The sequence below is a fragment of the Hydra viridissima genome, unplaced genomic scaffold (genome assembly GCF_058129835.1).
Source record: "Hydra viridissima isolate aposymbiotic clone 2 unplaced genomic scaffold, HvirCarnegie_v1 scaffold_6, whole genome shotgun sequence".
In the NCBI taxonomy this organism is placed as follows: Eukaryota; Metazoa; Cnidaria; class Hydrozoa; order Anthoathecata; family Hydridae; genus Hydra; species Hydra viridissima.
Window position 1 is genome coordinate 11,860,625 of NW_028324305.1, and position 12,887 is coordinate 11,873,511.

General features: G+C 32.7%; 2 protein-coding genes and 1 long non-coding RNA gene across 3 annotated transcripts; 1 reads left to right on the plus strand and 2 right to left on the minus strand.

Annotated features, from left to right (window-relative positions):
- Positions 1 to 29: 29 nt before the first annotated feature.
- Positions 30 to 4,093, plus strand: LOC145189945 (alanyl-tRNA editing protein Aarsd1-A-like). Its single transcript, XM_090091642.1, has 13 exons — positions 30 to 303; positions 404 to 421; positions 513 to 654; positions 1,054 to 1,111; positions 1,200 to 1,359; positions 1,450 to 1,510; positions 1,842 to 1,897; positions 2,214 to 2,341; positions 2,494 to 2,560; positions 2,778 to 2,869; positions 3,269 to 3,329; positions 3,676 to 3,770; positions 3,900 to 4,093. Exons 1-13 carry the CDS (start codon positions 172 to 174, stop codon positions 4,033 to 4,035), a joined length of 1,206 nt encoding a protein of 401 aa, XP_089947768.1. The 5' UTR covers positions 30 to 171; the 3' UTR covers positions 4,036 to 4,093.
- Positions 4,094 to 7,622: 3,529 nt separating this feature from the next.
- On the minus strand, positions 7,623 to 8,458 carry LOC149887056 (uncharacterized). The gene is made up of 3 exons (XR_016453725.1): positions 8,244 to 8,458; positions 7,972 to 8,048; positions 7,623 to 7,768 (listed from the first exon to the last, which is right to left on the minus strand). It is a non-coding gene; the product is annotated as an uncharacterized LOC149887056 (long non-coding RNA).
- Positions 8,459 to 9,362: 904 nt separating this feature from the next.
- On the minus strand, positions 9,363 to 12,458 carry LOC149887057 (uncharacterized). Its single transcript, XM_090091468.1, has 2 exons — positions 11,462 to 12,458; positions 9,363 to 11,402 (listed from the first exon to the last, which is right to left on the minus strand). The coding sequence occupies exons 1-2, from the start codon at positions 12,456 to 12,458 to the stop codon at positions 9,541 to 9,543; spliced, it is 2,859 nt and encodes a 952-aa protein (XP_089947594.1). The 3' UTR covers positions 9,363 to 9,540.
- Positions 12,459 to 12,887: the final 429 nt, after the last annotated feature.

The window sequence follows — 12,887 nt, forward strand, 5'->3', positions numbered from 1 at the left end:
TTTCCTCCTATCTTTCTTTTGATAAAATGTTGTCTTTTTTTAGCAGAGATTTTATTTTAACAAATATTTTTTAAAGTCTTTAAGCTGTTTTTTTAAAAAGCTTTTAAAGCCATATTTCTTTTTATGTCCATGAATAATGTTATTATTAAGCACTGATATTTAAAGACCAAAATGGCTTTTGCTTGTCAACGAAATTCTTACTTGCGAGAAATGTTAGTGAAAGTGATTTCCTGTACTCAAGTCAAAGAAGGTTTTGAAGTAGTGTTAGATGACACTCCTCTATTTCCAGAAGGTGGTGGTCAGGTATGATTATTCCACATGCATAAATTTGTTTTAAAATGTTAGAAATATTTTAATTATACATTAGATCTAAGTTTGCTTTTTTTTTCTTTCTTTTTTTTAGCCAAGTGATGAAGGTTTGGTAAGGGTTATTAAAAGTAATAAATGATTTTGTCTGTAATTTGAGTGCTCATTAAATTTCAACTGATCATTTTTTTGTGCTTAAAGTTTAGGTTGGGGAAGTGAATGTGAGGCATGTTTCAAGAAGAGGTCTGCAAGCTATTCATTTAACTGATCACCCACTCAATGAAGGTGATGTAATCAACTGTAAATTAAATTGGAACAGGAGATTTGATCATATGCAGCAGCACTCTGGTATTTGTTTTGAATTTTGTCTTGTGGAAGATTAATTAAGCTTATTTGAGTTTAAGGCCATGGTTCATAACTGTTTAGTTATTGTTGAATTTAATAATACATTGTAAATATTGTACCTTCTTTAATAATATAGATTTTAACTTACTTTTAAATGGTGCATGTGCAAATTGATTAGTTAAAAAAAATGTGCTGGTTATTAGGAAAATTTTTCCAGTTTTTCAGGAGACACAAAGCTGTTTTACCAACTAAATGTTACTATTTTGTGCAGGTCATACTTATATCATTTTTGCATGATAAAAAAAATCTTCAAAAATGTCTTCTAAAGAAAAGTTTTCTAGTTTTTTTTTAATGTTAGTAAAATGTTTTCATGATTTTTAATACTGTGAAACTTATTTGTAGCTCAACATCTTCTTTCTGCAATGGCGAATAACACATATAACTTCCGAACAGTTTCATGGTATGTAATTTGCTTTGTTATCAGCAACATAAGTATAATTGAATAAAAGAAGTCTTGTAATTAGTTTGTTCTGTTTTGTTATTCAAAGGGATTTAGGAAAATCTGTTAGTCATGTTGAATTAAACACTGCTAAAGTTACTGAAGAGCAATTGCGCCATCTTGAACTTGTTTGCAATGAGGCCATTCGTGAGCATAAGCCATTAACAGTCCATTATCTAACAAAACAGGAGGCATTAGAGTTGAAAGAGGTACAGTTTATTTAGCGAATATTAGCAACCGTTTGTTTAAAAATTCAAGTAATTGTGTAAGTTAATTTTAATAGAAAAATTCATTAATAGGTAAAATCGCGTGGTTTACCTGATGATGTCATTGAACCGATAAGGGTTATTGAAATAGAAGGTTAATTTTTATAAGTTATAGTTGTATTTATAATTTAGCTGTGTTATAGCTGTATATAGTATTTATTATAGTATATATTATAGTATAATTATAGTTATATTTTATTATTTGCCAGGGCTTGGAAAGCCTGAGGCTAATTAGAAAGACCTAAAAACCAGAAGCTAGCTCTGGGCCTCTATCACACCATTTCCTTCATTGTCAGTTTGATAAATTGAGCTTGAAACATTTGCATCTTTAACAATGTATTTTGTTGAGTTTTTACTAATTCAAACCCTGGACTACTTAAGTAATGTGATTTGTTTGCAAGTAATTGGTTCTCTTAATTCAACAGGTATTGAGAAAAATATGTGTTGTGGCACTCATGTATCAAATCTTGCTCATGTACAGGTATTTAAAACAAATTTTCGGCTGTAGTTTTTTTTTTTTTTTTTTTATAAGTAATACAGGTTTTTTCTTTTAATGTTGCTTTGAAAAAAAAGAAGTTTTTCCCAAGATGTTTTAATTAGAATTAGAATTAGCTTAAAAATGCATTTGAACTGGTATTACTTGTTTAGAAATCCATCTAAAATGATATTTTCTCAAAAACAGTTTTTAGGGATTTTGCTTACGATTATTTTTTGGTTACTTTTGAGCATTCTTAATAGTTTAAAGATTTAGTGTTTTTTTTTACTTTTTTATATTTTGTGATTTTTTTTAATCTTAGGTCATTAAGTTAATGTATACTGAACCTATGCGTGGTGGAACTAGGCTTTTTTTCTTGGCTGGAGACCGATGCTTCGCTTACATGGCATCATCTTTAGATATTGAGAAAAAACTCACATTGATGTTGAGGCAATAAATTTTGATTATTATTATTTTATAAAGTTATCAGTATCTCTCTCCCTTGGTTTTCATACATTGCTTTGTTGATTTTTACAAATATTTTCATGTTTGTTTTTAAATTCGATTGCAATTTATTTGTTGCATTTCTTCATCTTTTATAGTTGCGGACGCGATGAGCATGTAGATAGTATTGATAAGTTGAAGACTTCTTTACGTTCGCTCCAAAAGGTACGAGTTTATCTAAACAAATTGTTATAAACATTTGTTTTACAATTTTCCACAATTCTGCTGAGGCTTTTTTTTTCATTCATGACTAGAAGTTAATAAAATATGATTTATAACATCACGCAGCATTTTTGTATAATTTATGTGAAATAGCTTCTGATGAAAATATTTTGGCTGTTTATTTTTCGGGAAAGCTTATTATTTTTATTTGTTGATCCAGTCTTTTCGCAACAATCTCAAAGAATTAGCAAAATACGAAGCAGATCACCTCTCAAAAACGGCATCCGAGTTCGGCTACATCTTTAAGCACAGGTTGCGCTTTTTTTTAACTTTTTGGTTATTTCTATGTGTTTGTTTACTTTTACTTGTCGTATTTGGGGCTAAAATTCGTATCAATCGGGTGATCGTTAATAAAAAGTGATTTACTTTATCAAAGTACTTCGTACTTTGATAAACGTTTTACTAAAATGTTTATCAAAGTACGAAGTAAGCCAAATTAAAAAAATTGCTATTTCACTAAGATAAATCACTTTTACAACCTGAAAACTGGCCTAAAAAAATTTTTCTGTTTTAATTTTTGAATAAATTTGAAGAGGTCAAAAACTTATGTTGTTAATTGTTTAATTTTCTGTTGTTAAATGTGATCATTCTTAAATTTTCTGTTATTAAATGTGATTATTCTTAAATTTAATTAAATATTTATATTTGAAGAGAGGATGGAGATACTGATTACATATTCACAGTTCTGAGATGGCTAGCTGAGTCTACAAAGGTATCTTTGTATAGTTTTTGATGTGTTTTCCTGTGTATTTTTTGTTAGAACTCGTTTCACTTATTTATTTATTTTTTTTCGTAATCGAGGTCTTTTCGTTTCACATTTTTCTTGTAGATTTTAGATTTCGTAGGTTCGTTTGAGTTTTCGATAAACTTTCTTGTTTCAGTGTCTGAAAGACGTTGAAATTTTTATTTGGTAGAAATTGTGTTTTTTTTTTTTTGTAGAACGTAAAATGTATCGTGTTGTCTTCTGTGGACTTCAATATTTAACTTCCTTTTTAAATGTGTAATTTATTTTTATTAGCATTTATTGTTAAAATAATTTTAAATTGAAAATTTATCAGGATCTTCCCGTCTTTATATGCACTGGGCCAGTAAAATCTGGTGGGCAGTTCATTCTCAGAGCACCAGATGAGGCTTTAACAAGACTAGCTGACGAGTAAATTTTTTTTTTTTTTTTAAATCTTTTTAATAGCTTTTTAAATAATTTATTTAAAATAAAATTTAATTTTCCTCTTTTAATGATACCTATCATAAACGTTTTAACTTTGTGTAAACTTTCATTAAGAATCTGCTTGCTGATTGATGGAAAGGGTGGGGGTAAAAAAGGTCAATTTCAGGGGAAAGCATCAAGTTATAAAAAACTAGAAGAAGTTCACGCTGTTGTTAAACGCGAAGCGAAAGAACCTAACGTCGTCAATTAATCTTAGAATACTGACACTATTTTGCAGAATATATAGTTGACTATAGATGAGTGAAAAATGAAGTTTTGTTTTAGTTAAAGTTGTACACTTTAATATTGTAAAACATTCCCTAGGAGTCGTGCAATCTACAAATACTTGCCGCGTATTGATATTTAACAAAAGTAAGAAATCCAACAAGTTTTTTTTTGAATAATGTGAGGCTCGCTTAAGGATCAGTAGCAATTTAAATAAGTTTTCACCGCTGATACTTGAAAATTACGTTAAACTTAATATCGATATAATCCTCTGCATTTTTTTACATAAAATTTAGTGTCATCAAGATCCTCTTCGTTTCTTTTATATAATCTACAACGCAAAGCTATTTTCACATTTTTCAATAAAGAGTTCTCTATCAGCAATAACTTAGCTTTCGTAATATTAACTTTTCGAAGGACCTGTTCCACCAAATCCTGGCCTGACACACCCTAGAGGGAGGGGTCCTAAGCGAGAAAAAAGATGTTCCTAGGTTGTAGCATATCTTTTTAAAACCGTTCTATAAAAGTAAGAAAATAATTTATCGAAATCCAAGAAGAAAAAAATGAATTTTGAAAATGTAGTAAACCAGAAAATTGGCTTTTTTACCTTCTAGGGCACCAAAGTGCCCCTTTGTAATTGGAGAACCTAATATCCATTAAATGAAATCTCTTTTTAGTGAAAACATATAAGGTTTGTAAATAATTAAAAATTAATCAACAGTCAAGGATTAATTTTATTTAATTAAAAAGTACCAGCGGAAGTGAATAAAGCCAATTCTCTGATTTTCTTTATGTATATCATTTTATTTAGTATTTATTCCAAAATAATTTAACACAATTTAATGTAGCTTCTCATAATTTATAGAAATTTGTCATTATCTTAAAATTTTTGTCTTTATACATATGATCGTATTACATATTATTTTATTAAAATAAATATATATCGCACCCCTAATGCAAGAATATCACAAGTCGAAAAAACTACATTTTGAGAAAACGACATTTAATCTGAAACTTCAAATGGTTCTTGCTTTTCATTATGAGTTAAGATATGAAATTTGGATACGCTTTAGGGTGCCGCAGCGATTCGCGGGCTAGTTTTTGGTTAGACTTTGTGATGTAAATAAAAAAAACTTCTGAATTTTCTTTTTGTTGGTTAATGTTCACTGAACATCTTAGATTTGAATAAAATTGTGAATAAAAAAACATTTTAGTTAAAAGTTTTACAATAGAAGCCGAAAGAATTGAAGTTTTAAGCTAGTTTTACGCGGACTTGCCTGCAAGTGAGGTGATTCGTATTTCTACACTAAAACTTCATTTTACAAAGTAAATGAGGTCATTCTAAAATTAGGCTGTATTTAGGGAACTTTTGCAAAAGTTCGAGTTTGAAAGGTTACATTGCATATATCACTCAAACTTTGAGTCACATCCAGTTTAGGGACATTTTAAATGCATATACTTTTCTTAAGTCATTTTTGTCCAGAAATTTCTTTAGAGACATCTTGTATCTTTCTTGCAAATTTCTTTGCTTTAATGAGTTCTTAATGAGTTCTTAAGTTGCTCATTTGTCTGGAATTCTAATTAAACTTCCAACTTTTTATTTGCAGTAAATCTAATTTATTTTGCCGCTAACGTCTTTTTTTAGTTTATTTTATGTGTATTTATGTGTATATATGTAAATTATGTGAAATCTTGTTATCATATTGTTTTGACGTTATTGATTTTACTTATATCATTATCTTACTATATTATTTATTTAATTGTATCTAATTATCTATATTATTATCTTATTTGGACGTTATATTTGTGCTTTTTTAAATTATGCTTACATCGCTAGGTTTTGTTAGTGAATCACCCTTAAGCAGTGATCTGTATGATGTAGCATTCTGATTGCTTATCAGAACGTTACACCACACAGATCATTGCTTAAGGGTGTCGGAATACATTTTCGTTTGTTTTAAAATAAATATAACCGTTCCTTAAACTGTTTAATTTTTTTATTTTTTGTTTGTGTACCTAAGTAACTGTCACTTAGATTACGCTTAGGTAAATTGTGTTGTTTCAAAGAAACAATTCAAAAGACTAGTGGCGTAGCAAGGTCTTTTGGGGCCCGGGTTCAGGTTTTTGGTAGGGGCCCTCACTGCCCTGTGGCTATTTAATGATACACTTAAGAAATTTCTTACGTATTTCATACAAATGAACCGCAGTAAAAAAAACTACTGTAAATGACATAACCAGAATTATGCAGGAATTAGTTAATAGTTATTATAAATTTATTAAAACGGTTTTCAATAGCTTCTAACAGTCAAAATTCTTGCTTTCTGGCTTTTTTGTTAGCAAAACTATTGTATTTCTCACTCTTTAAAGCGCTCTTTTTCAGTTCTAAAATAGCCTTGATCCTGACACTTCATCCCAAAATGGCTTAGATCCTGACACTTCATCGACACCTGCATTGTGTCAATGCAGGTGTCGATGAAGTGTCAGGATCTAAAGTTGATGCTGAAGAGTTAAAGTATGTGTTCAATTTAGGTACGTTAGCATGAGCTCGCTTTTTCTTTTCATACTTTTGAATACGTTCTTTGCTGCCACTCTGATATCTTCTCTTGGACATTTTATATACTTACCTATATTATGATTTAAAAACGAAATCTAACAAACGGAAATCTTAATCACTACACACATTTACTAAGGAAGAAATGATAGTAAAAGCAGTGATTCATTTAAGCTAAATGATTTAGCTTGACATTTTCAAGCTAAATGTATCATTTTTTAAAACCTTTTTTTTATTCAAATATAATTGTTATAATAGTCAAGTTGACAGATTTATGGAAATAAAAACAAATGTATATTTTTATTCACATAAATTTGTTTAATAATAATGTAGTAAACAAATATATTAAGGGAATGTAAGGTGTGGTGGCGAACACTTTGTTTTTTGCATGTCGACATCCATTCAGCATATTTTTGTCCGAACCGATTGTTAAAATTCAATTTACTCAACGCCGTTAATGCATGTTCTGGAAAATACACGAATTTCGCGTTTTTATAAAAAGGTTATGTTTCACTGCATTTTTTTAGCCCAAATAATTTTTTTTTTTTAATATTTTTTTTTCTCCTAGCGCTTTACTTTGTCTAAAATCAAACAAAGTTTGTTTTTTTTTTAATTACTCAAGTTTAGATATAAAATTTTGCTTTATAGTTGATGAACCATATTTTGGTATAAAATGGTGCTGCTCTCAATGAAGATAAAACATTAAATTGAGAAAACAATTTTTTTAAACAAGTTTTAAGTTATATGTTTAATTTCTAACCAGTCATATGTCTGCAAACATATTAAAGGTCGAAAAAAATTAGTTATTTCAAGTTTAAGATCTGTTTTTTCCATTTTATATGCAAGTTTTTATTAATATGAGTGTGAAGAACACACAAATTGACATACGACTAGTTTGACTTTTTAAGTTAAACCTCTTAAGGTTTATTTATAAGTCTAAGCTCAAAATTTAAACATTACTGTGATAAGAACCACCCCTATTTTATAATACCATAAAATTATTCAACTAAAATAGCGGGCAGAATATAAATTTACTTCACCAAATTTTGAATACAAGTAAACAACAGATTTATAATAAAATCAACTCAATCTTTTGTTATGTCAGAGCTGTCTATTGCTGATCCTTTAACTTGCGGTTTCGCTAAAGTTGCAGTATATATAGCTTTAACTGAAAAACATAAAATCAAACATTTAGTAAATGAAAATTATAAAGTTTTTAGATCAAGAGTGCTAACTCATCAATACAAAATTTATATTGAAAAAAAATCCTTTACTTTGATTATGAACAAATAAAAAAAAGGTTATTGTAAACCATTTAAAAAACTTAGGGAGGACCAGGTCAAAACTGTCTTTGAAAGATATTTTGCTTACCTTTTCCAAAGAACGATTTGATAACTTAGGAAGCTCAAAAATGCTTCATAGCCTTTTTAACTGTCAAGGATGCATAGCTAACAAAAGATTAAAAGCAGTGTTAGAAAAATTTCCTGTCAAATGTAAAAGGTTCAAATATAAAGCAGAAAAAAGAGGAATGTATAGGCAGAAAAAACTTTCAATCGCAACTCATAAAGCACTGAACAAACTAGATCAAGATTTTGATAAAACATTTTCCACCACATTCACAAAGGCTATGAAGATCCATTTACCTAATCCACAAAATGAAAAAAAGAAACACAGATATGATGCAACTAAAATGAAAAATGATATTGAAAATCAATGGAAAGAAACCTCAACAGATAGGTATTTATATACGAAAGCTCAGCAGATAAGTATTCATAAACACCTGAGTAGTTAGATCTATACATACTAAATATTGTTTGTACATACTGTATATACTACACAAGTGTGTGTGTGCTTACTGCGCCAGAGAGAGAGCGCACTCTCTCTCTCTGACTTTGCGTTACATATATTTATAATATATGTATATAACACAAAGTGTAATAAAAAATAAACTTTTTTAAGGCATTTGGTGTTCCTGTATCAATAAGCAATAGAGATAAACTCCGCCTAACTCATAGTTTTGAAACGCAAGAAAATGCGAAAAAAAGAAGAATATTAGAACTATCAGCTATAAGGAATGTAAGTCATGTACAAACAAATGAGTTGATTAAAATAAGAATAGTATAACTTCAAAACAGATTTGAGTTGAGTCAATATTTATAATTACAATGAGTCATTATGTTAAATTTAGGACTGAATAAGTCATTAGTTCATCCAATGACCCCTGGGTGAAGTAGTATGTAGGGATTTTTCTACATAAACCAAATAAATAATCTAATAAAACCTAATAAATATCAAACTTAGGAAAATTTAACTTACACCATTATAGTTCTTACCAGCTCAAATAATCATTAATTATAAATGATGTATGCATTTTTTATAATTTGGTATTATAACTTGTGGCCATGCTAACAACATGAAAAGTTGAAATTACACTACAGAGCTAACTGCTATATATATATACATACATATATATATATATATATATATATATATATATATATATATATATATATATGTGTGTATATATATATATATATATATATTCATACACACATATATTGAAACCCTATTCACATCTAGAAGGAACCTACGAGATGTGGAAACACTCACAGGGCTCGATTAACAATCCATATGACAAATGTGTTTTAAGTACAGAGAAGTACTAGCCATTCCTTATGTAGTTATGTTATTGTAGTTTTTTCTCGCAATCAACAAGTCACTAAATAGCAATAATTTTCTCTTCTCACTAACTCTCCCTTTTTTACAAATTTTCTCCTTTATATATACCCCATGCTTTTCCCAAAATATCCTTCCACAAACCGTCATAAATCACCACAAACACATATTTACAATTCTTATTGGTAAATCTATTAAAGCTATTAAATCCCTAACGTCATCAAATGTTCTAGAACTTTCCGAAATTACACTCCTCCTTGATCCTTACGGATCATCCAAATAGTAATCAAGGTATTTCGAAGGCATGCGCCGTTCCCGACCACTCCGTCGCAAAAGCATGTCGATTTCTTGGGGTCTATCTTCAGCGTCGATATTTTCCTCGTTCGTCTCTAATACATCTTTAATTGGATCTCCTTGGTTTTCAGCGTCCACTTGATCAGTTTCAACATTCATCTCTACTTCCTCATCAGGGATAATGTAGGGCTGAGTATCAGTTCGAGGTCTAACATGTTTCACATGACGCGGAATGCCGTTCACTTCTACGGTTTGGTTTAACGCATTCCGAGTTACCGTAGCTGGTTGCCACTTTGTATGGCACCTCGCATTTGGTGGTTTCAGCCAGACTTTATCGCCAATTCGAAATCTCTCGTTCAGGACATTTCGTGCAGGAAGATTCTCTTTTTTCAATCCTTTCACACCAATGGGGTAGCTGTATATTTTGCCCATCGGGCTTGCACCATTTTTGTCGGCTGAGACATTGTACCAATATAGTGCTTCCGGTATCGACATTTTTGATCGTTCTGCTATTCTCTTGATCGTACGGTGGTTTCTTTCCACAATTCCATTTCCTTCAGGATAATAAGCGGCTCTATATCTAATTTGCACTCCCCAACTATCAAGGAAACTCCTTATCTCTTTAGTCTTAAATGTTGGCTCATTGTCAGTTAATATCTCAGACGGTGCTCCACGTTCACAAAAAACAAGACGGAGTATTCGGACTATGGCAACACTTCCGTATGAGCTCGATAATTGTCGCCACAACGCGTATTTTGAAGGTCCACAATCAATTAGACTCAAAAACTTGTCAGTGCCATAATGCGTGATATCCATGGCCAATCTCTCCCAGTTTCCTTTAACATCCAATTTTCCTTTTTCCCACCGTATTGGCGCTGGATCTATTGACTGACATGGTTCGCAATTTTTTATCACACTTCGAACATCGTTTTCAGTAGCAGTCGGAATTGTTTTACGAACAAAGTTTAACGTTCGATTCACTCCAAAATGTCCAGTTCTTTTGTGTATATTGGAAATAGCTTCAGCCTTCGTAGCTGCGACTCCCATGCAACTATTCCGACACTCTGGCACAGTCAGTTTGTTGAGCCATCTGCTGCGAACTCTAGTTAATGCGTCGGCCAAATTATCTTTAGAAGGAATGAGTTTCACCTCGACGCTAACATCGTATTCTTCAATTAGTTGTTGCAACACGCTCAGTCTTCTTCGAATCAGCATTTCCCCCGTCGCTTTTGATCTCAACCTTGATTTTCCCGTAAGGGCGTCAGAAACCCAGTGGTACACAGTCACGGAATCGGTAAAAACAGTCACTTTCTTCAGCTTCCACATCAGAGCCATATTCATTCCCCGTATCACAGCGTCTAGTTCTGCCATGTTTATATGAACATCAGACGTTTCTTTTCGCAGCCATGTTGCATCCTCCACAGTAGTCTCCCCAACTTGAATAAGAGCACCAATCGCTAAAGAACTGGCATCAACCCACACTTTTCCCTCATCACCACGCACAGCCCAATCACCACAAGCAGGCTCGCAGCGTTCCACCTCAGCAAATACTTCCTGAAGCACCCACTTAACGTTCTCATCACAAACATCATCGTCCCAACCCGTCGTCAGACTGACAGCTTTCCTCTTCAAGAGACTACAAATCACTCGCAACCAACCACACACGGGTAAATGTCCTACCAACTGTCCACAGATTGAAAACACAACTCTCCTGGTTAACTTTTGCGAGATAGCATCAACTCGATTCCCTCTGGACCACATCAGTTTGTTACCAACCTTGCGCACACACAATCCTAACACACGAACTCCATTATCATCAATCTGCTCACCATCTTACTCTCTAAACCATATTTCAAAAAATGCCTCTTGACATAATCAAGACTCACCACACTTTCGTCTACGAAAATGTCGTCTACATAAGCGGACGTTCCCCTCTTCACTAATTCGTCTTGATCAATGACGGCACTCACAACGGATTTCATGATCATTGGCGCAACATTCAATCCGAAACCAAGTCGTGTCAAGCAATACCTTTTATTTCGAAACACCACTGTTTGGAACGGCCAAAGAGATTTATCAGTTTTTAGTTGAAGATAAGCCTTGCGTAAATCGATGATTGCTGGTTTGTTACCCATCCTTCTCCATTCTCTAAGCTTTTCGACACACACATCTGCATCTCTCGTGTATGCCTCAATTAAATCGTTAGCTTCTCTCCAGTCTAGAACAGGTCGGATTTTGTTGTCTTTGTTTCTCTGAATGACAGCCATTAACGGAATCTGCCCTTTGGGCGGCCCCAATTCATTTTCGTTGTACTCTAACAGCCATTTCCGATCAATCCATTCCTGTAGTTCGTTTTCATAGTCTGCTCTAGCGTATTGTGGAATTCCGTACTGTGCCACTTTATTATACAATCGGTTGGGGCCTTCTCCATCTCTCCATTTCCATTTGACTCTCCATTCAGCACCATTAAAAACTGCTTCATGATCTTTCTTTTTTATTTCGATTTTCTTGACTTTGTTCTTGTTCAAAGCCGTTGCTCCACAGTAACTTAATCCGAACTTCGCTTTTCCCAAAGGAGAGATGGATACTCCTCCTAGTAACTTAATGGAACTCATTCCAAGCATCATATCGACTCCAAACGGTTGGAAATCCACTAAAATAACCTGATCACGTGCTTTAATGCCATGAACCTCAAGAATCACGACCGCTGACCCAGTGCACTGATGAACCTTTCCTTCAAACGTTACTACCTTTTGAGAGTTTGAGTACCTACATTGACTTCTGGGCAGGAATTTTTTATTCAAAATTGTCTTCGAACACCCTGTGTCTACTAACGCTGTCGCAACCATACCGTTAACTTTCAAACGAATAACAGATAATGCGCTCATTCCACCGATGTTCAGGAGCGAGGTAGCGCAGATACCTCGCTCCTGCAATCGTTTCCCTGCAGCTTCCAGCATTTCGATGCAATGTGTCCTTCCTCGCCACATTTAAAACATCTAACAGTCTTCGGAGACAAGCTCTTCGCAAGCGAACAGTTCTTTGCAATGTGATTCAAACCTTTACAGTTGTAACACACTAACGCAGTTTTTGTAGCATGGCGTCTAGACACAGCGCCAACAGCATCACTGTCAATCACATTTGCACAGTTCATAGCAGCTCTCACTCTGGGTAACATTTTATCAATCGGGTCCATTACGGCTCGAAATCTTGATGATAAGACTTCTGGCAAACCCACAACAAACGCCAAACGCACAGACTCCTCTGGTAATTTAGCTAGATAGGCTAATCGTCTTAAATCAGCTAAAAACACGTCA